General features: G+C 50.2%; 1 protein-coding gene across 1 annotated transcript; it reads right to left on the reverse strand.

Moving 5' to 3' along the window:
• Positions 1–5,658: 5,658 nt before the first annotated feature.
• LOC116970434 (NACHT, LRR and PYD domains-containing protein 3-like) lies at positions 5,659–9,019 on the reverse strand. The gene is made up of 5 exons (XM_033017079.1): positions 8,307–9,019; positions 7,188–7,277; positions 6,862–7,032; positions 6,539–6,706; positions 5,659–6,358 (listed from the first exon to the last, which is right to left on the reverse strand). The coding sequence occupies exons 1-5, from the start codon at positions 8,981–8,983 to the stop codon at positions 6,271–6,273; spliced, it is 1,194 nt and encodes a 397-aa protein (XP_032872970.1). The 5' UTR covers positions 8,984–9,019; the 3' UTR covers positions 5,659–6,270.
• Between the last annotated feature and the right edge of the window lie 481 nt (positions 9,020–9,500).

Genomic DNA, 9,500 nt, shown 5'->3' on the forward strand with positions numbered 1-9,500 from the left:
GCTGTTTATCCAGATGCTTATATATATTATCTCTAAGTATCCTTTCCATTAATTTGCCCACCGCTGACGTCAAACTAACAGGTCTATAATTGCTAGGTTTACTCTTAGACCCCTTTTTAATCAATGGAACAACATGCGCAGTACACCAATCCTCCGGCACTATTCCCGTTTCTAATGACATTTGAAATATTTCTGTCATAGCCCCGGCTATTTCTACACTAACTTCCCTCAATGTCCTAGGGAATATCCTGTCCGGACCTGGAGACTTATCCACTTTTATATGTCTCAAAAGTGTCAGTACTTCCTCTTCTTTGAATCTCATAGTTTCTATAGCTACTCTACTTGTTTCCCTTACCTCACATAATTCAATATCCTTCTCCTTGGTGAATACCGAAGAAAAGAAATTGTTCAATATCTCCCCCATCTCTTTTGGCTCTGCAGATAACTGTCCACTCTGACTCTCTAATGGACCAATTTTATCCCTCGTTATCCTTTTGCTATTAATATAGCTGTAGAAACCCTTTGGATTTGCTTTCACTTTACTTGCCAAAGCAACCTCATATCTTCTTTTAGCTTTTCTAATTTCTTTCTTAAGATTCTTTTTACATTCTTTATACTCCTCAAGCACCTCATTTACTCCATGCTGCCTATAATTATTGTAGATCTCCCTCTTTTTCCGAACCAAGTGTCCAATTTCCTTTGAAAACCATGGCTCTTTCCGATTTTTGCTATTTCCTTTCAACCGAACAGGGACATAAAGATTCTGTACTCTTAAAAGTTCACCTTTAAATGTACTCAATTTCTGTTCCACATCTTTCCCATAAAACAAAATGTCCTAATTTACTCCTTTTAAATCCTTTCGCATCTCCTCAAAGTTAGCCTTTCTCCAATCAAAAATCACAACCCTAGGTCCGGTTCTGACCCTCTCCATAATTATATTGAAACTAATGGTATTGTGATCACTGGTCCCGAACTGTTCCCCAACGCATACCTCTGCCACCTGACCCGTCTCATTTCCTAACAGGAGGTCCAGCACAGCTCCTTCTCTAGTAGGTACTTCTATGTATTGCTGCAAAAAACTATCCTGCACACATTTTACAAACTCCAACCCATCCAGCCCATTTACAGAATGTGTTTCCCAGTCTATGTGTGGAAAATTGAAATCTCCCACAATCACTACCTTGTGCTTACTACTAATATCTGCAATCTCCTTACACATTTGCTCTTCCAATTCTCGCTCCCCATTTGGCGGTCTATAATACACCCCTATAAGTGTTGCTACCCCTTTCCCATTTCTCAGTTCAACCCAAATAGCCTCCCTAGACGAGCCCTCTAATCTATCCTGCCAAAGCACTGCTGTAATATCTTCCCTGATAAGCAATGCAACACCTCCACCTCTTGCCCCTCCAATTCTATCACACCTGAAGCAACGAAATCCTGGAATATTTAGTTTCCAATCACAGCCCTCCTGCAACCATGTTTCACTGATCGCCACAACATCATACTTCCAGGTGTCAATCCAGGCTCTGAGTTCATCCACCTTTCTTACAATGCTCCTAGCATTAAAATATACACATTTAAGAAACCCACCCTCTCTTATTCTCTGTTTATTGTCTTTTTCTTCTCTCTCCCCTACATTTTGGGTCAGAGTGCTACCATTCTCTGCCTCCTGCCTCACACACTGACTGCTAGCTTTCCCAATTTGAGTCCCTCCACCCAACCATACTAGTTTAAAGTCTCCCCAGTAGCCTTTGCAAATCTCCCCGCCAGGATATTGGTCCCCTCGAGTTCAAGTGCAACCCGTCCTTTCTGTACAGGTCAAACTTTCCCCAAAAGAGGTCCCAATGATCCAGAAACTTGAATCCATACCCACTGCACCAATCCCTCATCCACTAATGTATCCTCCACCTCGCTCCATTCCTACTCTCACTGTCGCGTGGAACAGGCAGTAATCCTGAGATTGTTACCTTTGCAGTCCTTCTCCTTAACTCTCTACCTAACTCCCTAAATTCTTCTTTCAGGACCTCTTCTCTTTTTTTACCTATGTCGTTGGTACCTATATGTACCACAACCTCAGGCTCCTCTCCCTCCCATTTCAGGATTTCTTGGACACGTTCAGACACATCCCTGACCCTGGCACCAGGGAGGCAAACTACCATCCGGGTCTCCTGTCTGCGTCCACAGAATCGCCTATCCGACCCCATGACTATAGAGTCCCCTATTACAATTGCCCTCCTCTTCTTTTCCTTACCCTTCTGAGCAACAGGACCGGTCTTTATGCCAGAAGCCCGGCCGCTGTCGCTGCCCCCAGGTAGGCTGTCTCCCCCACCTTTACTCAAACATGATTACTTATTTTCAAGGTGTACAGCCACCGGGGTACTCACCAGTCCCTGCCTCTGCCCGTTGCCCTTCCTAACTGTGACCCAGTTTTCTGTCTCCCGTGGTCTTGGAGTGACCACCTCGCTGTAACTCCTATCTATGGCCTCCTCGCTCTCCCTGAGCAGACAGAGGTCATCAAGTTGCTGTTCCAGGTTCCTAACACGGTCCCTTAGGAGCCCCATCTCGACGCACCTGGCGCAGATGTGGACGTCTGGAGGGCAATCAGACTCCATGACCTCCCACATCTGATATCCAGAACAGTAAACTGCCCTGGCCCTCAATCTCCCCCTTATTCCAATCCAATAAAGCCTTACCCGGGATATAGCCAATCAGCTGCTTCCTCTAGTCCTGTAACTGCTGCTTCCTCTAGTCCGTTCGACCAATCAGAGGCTTCCACCAGCCCCCTTAATTTGAAGTGTGATCTGCGAATGGAACGTTGCAGATTTTGGTTCCTCCACACGAAGGTCGCTCCTCCCTCTGTCACGGCTCCTGGGCCTCTGTTGAAACAAGCCCCGCGATGGGGTTTTTAACTCACCACAAGAAGGTCGCTCCTCCCTCTGTCACGGCTCCTGGGCCTCTGTTGAAACAAGCCCCGCGATGGGTTTTTTAACTCACCACACGAAGGTCGCTCCTCCCTCTGTAACGGCTCCTGGGCCTCTGTTGAGACAAGCCCCGCGATGGGTTTTTTAACTCACCACACGAAGGTCGCTCCTCCCTCTGTAACGGCTCCTGGGCCTCTGTTGAGACAAGCCTTGCGATGGGTTTTTTAACTCACCACACGAAGGTCGCTCCTCCCTCTGTAACGGCTCCTGGGCCTCTGTTGAGACAAGCGCCGCGATGGGGTTTTTAACTCACCACACGAAGGTCGCTCCTCCCTCTGTAACGGCTCCTGGGCCTCTGTCGTGAACATCTAGATGCTTTCACCAACCACCCCCATTTGAAGTCCACTATCTTCCACCGTTTCTACCCAGTGCTTGGTACTTACTTCCAGCAGCCATTGGTTGTCCTCCAGGATGTACCGAGCCGCAGCCTGATCCATGCCGGTCACCTGGGCGAATTCGGCACATAGACTCTCACGGCAGCGGCGCGACGGCCCGGGACTTGCCTGCTCCATGTCCGGAGCTGCAGCGAGCGACCCGCCAGCCCCGCAAACGCTCTACAGCCCCGCAAACACTCGCAGCCCGGCAAACACTCGCCAGTCCCGGCTCCCCGCATCTGTTCCCGCCGCTGGTTCTGCTCCCATCCCTCAATCAGACCCGGCTCTCCAACATCCGCGGACCATGCAGTTTATCGGAGTTTTGAAATTTTCATTGATCACAGAATTTCTCATCACAGAGCGTGAGAAATTTATGATCAGCGTGAGGGCGTGAGTTTGCTTGAGGGCGTGACGCTCAAAGCGTGAGAATTGGCAGCCCTGCTTTCTTTTTTTAAATTTTATTTCATTTTTTATTTATTAGAAGCAAATGTACAAAAATAGAACCGACGGCATATATAATGATACAGTTATTGTACAGCTTCAATTTTAACTTTTTAGCTTTAGTTGGAAGAAAAGAAAGGAGAAAAAGCAAGAAAGAGAAATTGTGAAATGTGCAAAGATAAAACCACTAGACTACCAAAGTATTGTAGCCAAAGAGTGAATAAATGAAAGATAGAAGTGATGCATAGAAAAACAAATAAAAGGACAAAAAGTAAAAGAAAAAAGTGGTAATATACCTGCCTCACATCCCTCCCCACCCACCTCACCAAACCCATAATTAGATTTAAATCCAAAGTTGTGTTGTGCCATGCTATCCTTGTGATAAATCAATGAATGGTGTCCATGTCTTCGAATCATGCTCTGGTATATCTGCCAAGACAAGTCTAATATTGTCAAGATGTAGCGTCTCGGACATGTTTGTAATCCACATCTTAAGAGTAGGGACTGATGCATGTTTCCAAAATGTAAGTATTAGTTTTTTCGCCGTTCTCAGGCCATAATGAAGGAAACGTCTTTGAAATAGTGATAGCTCAGAACAGGCTTCTGAAGTACCTAGATTGATCAGTCCGTGTGGGGTCGTTTTATTTTCAGTGTTTTTGATTTTTTTTGAAAAATTCCTCTCCAGAAGTTATGTAACTTTCTACAAGAGACAAAGGAATGGGTTATAGTTGCTTCCTGAAGAAGACATTTATAGCAAATAGGAGATGCATTTGGAAAGATCTTATTCAGTTTAGAATTTGAATAATAGAGTCTGTGCTTTATTTTAAATTGAATTAACGAATGCCTAACGTTGATCGAACAGTTGTGTATATATAGAAGGTTTTCCTCCCATCTGTCTTTACATTTTGTTTAGGATCAGCTCATCTTCCCAAGCTCTAAGTGTGGACACAATTCACTAATTATAGGTGGGGACCATTAAAGGAGAGAGGGAGAGGGTGTGAGGGGGAGAGTGTGGAGCAAAAAGGAGTGTGGGGAGGATGGAGGGGGAGGAATGGGGGAAGGAGGGTGGGAAGGAGAGGGAGACGGAATGCAGGCGAGGAGGGAGTAACATGAGGGGTAGCACATAGGCAGAGCAGGAGGGGTGAGACCTAGGGGGGCTGAGGTGATGAGGAAGTGGATCAGGGTTTGGGGGTGGGAGGAGGAACCAGGAAGGGGAAAACAGGAGGAGGAGGTGATGGGAGTAGGATGGGCAAGAAGGAGGAGGAGTACGGAGGAATAGGAGGGGGTGGATGCAGGAGCGGGGGCAGGATGGGAGCAGGAGAGGGAGTGGGATGGGGTGCAGTGGGGGGGGGATAGTATGGGGTGGATGCAGGAGCGGGGCCAGGATGGGAGCAGGATGGGGAGCAGGTGAAGGAGTGGGATGGGGAGCATGTGGGGGGGGGGGGGGGGGGGGGGGAGATAGGAGGCAGGGTGCAGGAGCGGGGGCAGGATGGGAGCAGGCGGGGAAGTGGGATGGGGAGCAGGCAGGGGGGGGGATATGAGGCAGGGTGCAGGAGCGGGGGCAGGAAGGGAGCAGGGGAGGGAGTAGGATGGGGAGCAGGCGGGGGGATACGAGGCAGTGTGCAGGAGCAGGGTGGAGGAAACTGATGGTTGATCAGGATAAGGAAGAAGGAGGGGAGAATACGGGAGGGTAAACTGATGGAGAAATGTCTGGGAGTGGAGGGGGAGAATGGAATGAATGAAGAGCGATTACAGGTGGGAATGTCACCTATTTCTGCTCAAATTACCAACAATCCGACAGGAAATCTGGAATTGGCAAATGTTTGTTGATTTCAGCAAATATTAGCAACGTGGACATGAAGAAACTTTACAAGTATTAAACTATAATAAACCATTTACGTTTCATTTACAGACGGTAAAGCAGTAACAGACATTGCTGTGTGTATGAACAGTTTGAACAATGAATTAATTAATTAATAAGTTTATTGGCCAAGTATTCACATACAAGGAATTTGCCTTGGTGCTCCGCCCGCAAGTGACAACATGAACAGCAGCAAGGAGCAGTACAACGTGGCATGCAGGCAGGCAGCCACGGCAGCGTCTGCGCCGGTAGATAGGTAGGTAGGTAGCATCAAGCAGCTGTTGCTGTTGCTGCTGTTGCTGTTGCTGCTGTCACCATTAATCCACAGCAGGAGCGGGGGCCACTGATGATAAAGTCACATCTGGGATCCTCCAGGTTCGGCTGCAATGCCCCCGTCCCCCACTGGGAGCAGCACCGGCCTGGTAGCATCAGCAGCGCCACGTACCCGGGTCACGTGACAGCGGGCAGGGTCGCCTCTGACGTCACCGCCCGGCCGGCCCGAGAAGCGTCGGGGTTTAAAGGGGAGGATGGGCGGCCGTTTAAAGAGGAGGGGCAGGGAATCGGCCAACAATATTCCAGTCCCCAGGGCGGTGACGTTTACACCCAGAGATGTTCACACGTCCACACTCAGTCCGCGTCTGGTTCCCTGCAGACTCTGCAGCTGGTTCTGTCCGTCTGCACTGAACTTATTCCCCACCAGCCTGAAACATGTGGAGGAATAAAGAGGAAATAAACAGATGAAACAACAGTGTCAATAACAGGGACTGGGGTTCATATTTCAACAACATTTACAGAACACAATCACAGGGGAAAGAAGCCCGCGGATGGATGGATGGATCCCCTGATATTTGATCACATTAAACATTAACACAAACACTCACCAGATCTGCTCCAGACTCGAGAGGTTTAGTATGAGGCGGCGGAGAGCGGGGACACATCGGTCTGTGAGGGAGTTGCCCATCAGGTTCAGATCCGTCAGTGAGGTGTTTGTACTGAGAGCGGAGACGAGATCCTCGGCTCCAGAATCTGTGAGATCGACACTGCCCAGCCTGGAGATGAGAGAGAGTGAGGGTGAGGGACACAGAGAGACAGGAGACGGTGCAAATCCCCAGTGTTTATCAGTGACACAATTACTGATCATATTAATGTTCAGTGTCAGACACCCAGTGAGTGTAAACACAATCTCTCACAGTCTGGGACTTACCACAGTGTATGTATTTTACTGTGCGGGTTCCTCAGAGCATCAGACACCAGTTTCACTCCGGAATCTCCCAGTTTATTCCCACTCAGGTCCAGCTCCGTCACCGTATTGTTTGTACTGAGAGCAGATACGAGATCCTCGGCTCCAGAATCTGTGAGACCGACACTGCCCAGCCTGGAGATGAGAGAGTGTGAGGGTGAGGGACACAGAGAGACAGGAGACGGTGCAAATCCCCCGTGTTTATCAGTGACACAATTACTGATCATATTAATGTTCAGTGTCAGACACCCAGTGAGTGTAAACACAATCTCTCACAGTCTGGGACTTACCGCAGTGCCTGTATTTTACAGTCCGGGTTCCTCAGAGCATCAGACACCAGTTTCACTCCGGAATCTCCCAGGTCTTTGTTGTCTCCCAGTCTAAACACAAACAGACAGAGTAAGAAACAAACTGATACAGACCCGGGGCTGAGATAGATAACTTCTCCCAAACGGATATTTGTGGAAGCACCTCAGCACATTATTGAATACATCTCTGTGGTTGCGGTGTTTGGAGACTTTCACCATTTATTCTCATTCCCCGACCGACGACCGGAAATGTGGTCGACTCCGGCCTCCCCTCCCCCGGCAGAGAATGGCTGCAATACGCGTGACCTGGGGGAGGGGGGAAGGGGTCGACCACTGGTGACCTGGGGAGGGGGGACGGAGTCAACCACTGGTGACCTGGGGGAGGGGGGGAAGGAGTCAACCACTGGTGACCTGGGGGAGGGGGGACGGAGTCAACCACTGGTGACCTGGGGGAGGGGGGACGGAGTCAACCACTGGTGACCTGGGGGAGGGGGGACGGAGTCAACCACTGGTGACCTGAGGGACGGAGTCAACCACTGATGACCTGGGGGAGTGGGGGACGGAGTCAACCACTGGTGACCTGCGGTAGGGGGGACGGAGTCAACCACTGGTGACCTGGGGGAGGGGGGACGGAATCAACCACTGGTGACCTGGGGGAGGGGGGGACGGAGTCAACCACTGGTGACCTGGGGACGGAGTCAACCACTGGTGACCTGGGGGTCGGAGTCAACCACTGGTGACCTGGGGGAGGGGGGGACGGAGTCAACCCCTGGTGACCCGGGCGAGGGGGGACGGCGTGAACCACTGGTGACCTGGGGAAGGGGGACGGAGTCAACCAGTGGTAACCTGGGGGAGGGGGGACGGATTCAACCACTGGTAATGCGGGGGAGGGGGGGGGACGGAGTCAACCACTGGTGACCTGGGGAGGGGGGACGGAGTCAACCACTGGTGACCTGAGGGAGGGGGGGGACGGAGGTTAAAATAGGAGGGGTTACCCCCGAGCACAGTGACGGCCACTCGGCCCCATAGAAGGGTTGCTATACTTAGTAACAAAATAGTGGAACAATTTTACAGTTGTGTTAGCATCAAACGGATAGTTACCCCAAGCCCTGACACTTGTGCAGAGCCGGTCCCAGCCGCTGGAGACCTTCACACTGAATGTGGCAGCTCCATAGATCGAGGCATTTGATTGTATCACAGGGCCGGATGGCATGAGACAGGACCGCACAGTCAATCGGGGTCAGTCCCAGTCCACGGAATGAAAGTGTTTCCACAGATCCCAGTGTCTGCTGAGCCAGTGCAGGATTCTGAGACTCAAACAGGTAGTGCAGCGTGTTCAGGAATCTCCGGTTACCAGCTTCACTCCCTGTTTTTCCAGCCCGGCGTTTAACCTCCTCCTTCACCCAGTCACTCACTCGGCAGATTGTTTGATGAGGGAATTTACCCAGAAACTCCTCCAGGATCCAAGCTGTCCGTGGGGAGGAGAGACCAGCGACAAAACGGAGAAATACTTCAAATCGCCCGTCTGTCGTGCCGTGCGCTTCAGACAGGAGTTTCACGATATCCCCGGGATCTACAGTCAGGAATTGTGCGAGTGCGGCTACAAACTCTTGGATGGTGAGGTGCGGGAAGGTGTACACCACGCTCCGGGCTGAATCCTCTCTCTCCAAAAGTTCCATCAGGAACCCGGACAGGAACTGGGAAGGCTGCAGATTGTATTTGATCAAATCTCCATCCGTGAACACAATGTTCTTCTCAGCCACTCCAGTGAAGGCCATCTGACCAACCCTCAGTAACACCTCACGGAGGTTCTCAATCTCACGGCCGTGGTTTTTCAGGATGTTGTAAATAAAGTAGCAATATAGTTGTGTGATGGTCTTGGGAACTCGCTGCGGGTCCCGGTGTGTTTGTGTGAAGAAGGGGCCCAGTGTCAGGACAAGGATCCAGCAGTAGGCGGGGTTGTAGCTCATGGTGTACAGGATCTCGTTCTCCTTCACGTGTTTGAAAACAGCTGCTGCCACCGACTGATCTTCAAAATACCTGGTGAAATATTCCTTCCGTTCCTCACCAACAAATCCCAGGATTTCAGTCCGGACACTGATCTCTGCCTTTCCCAGTAAATGTAACGCAGTGGGGCGGGTGGTCACTAGCACTGAACACCCTGGGAGCAGCTTGTGCTGGATTAAACTGTACACAATGTCAGACACTTCACACCACCACTCGGGATCTGGGCACTGGTGCTGAGGTTCTGTGTCTCTCCGACTGTCAGCAAAATCAATTCTGCCCTTGAATTCA

Source organism: Amblyraja radiata, unplaced genomic scaffold, assembly GCF_010909765.2.
Source record: "Amblyraja radiata isolate CabotCenter1 unplaced genomic scaffold, sAmbRad1.1.pri scaffold_87_ctg1, whole genome shotgun sequence".
Lineage (NCBI taxonomy): Eukaryota > Metazoa > Chordata > Chondrichthyes > Rajiformes > Rajidae > Amblyraja > Amblyraja radiata.

What these genes read in the sequence shown, in the direction of transcription:
- LOC116970434 (XM_033017079.1), bottom strand. Translation starts at nt 8,983, where the DNA reads ATGGCCTTCACTGGAGTGGCTGAGAAGAACATTGTGTTCACGGATGGA. An exon ending in CACAAGTGTCAGGGCTTGGG is followed by an intron (nt 7,278 to 8,306) that starts GTAACTATCCGT and finishes GTTTGTGTTTAG; the next exon opens with ACTGGGAGACAACAAAGACC. An exon ending in TGTAAAATACAGGCACTGCG is followed by an intron (nt 7,033 to 7,187) that starts GTAAGTCCCAGA and finishes TCTCATCTCCAG; the next exon opens with GCTGGGCAGTGTCGGTCTCA.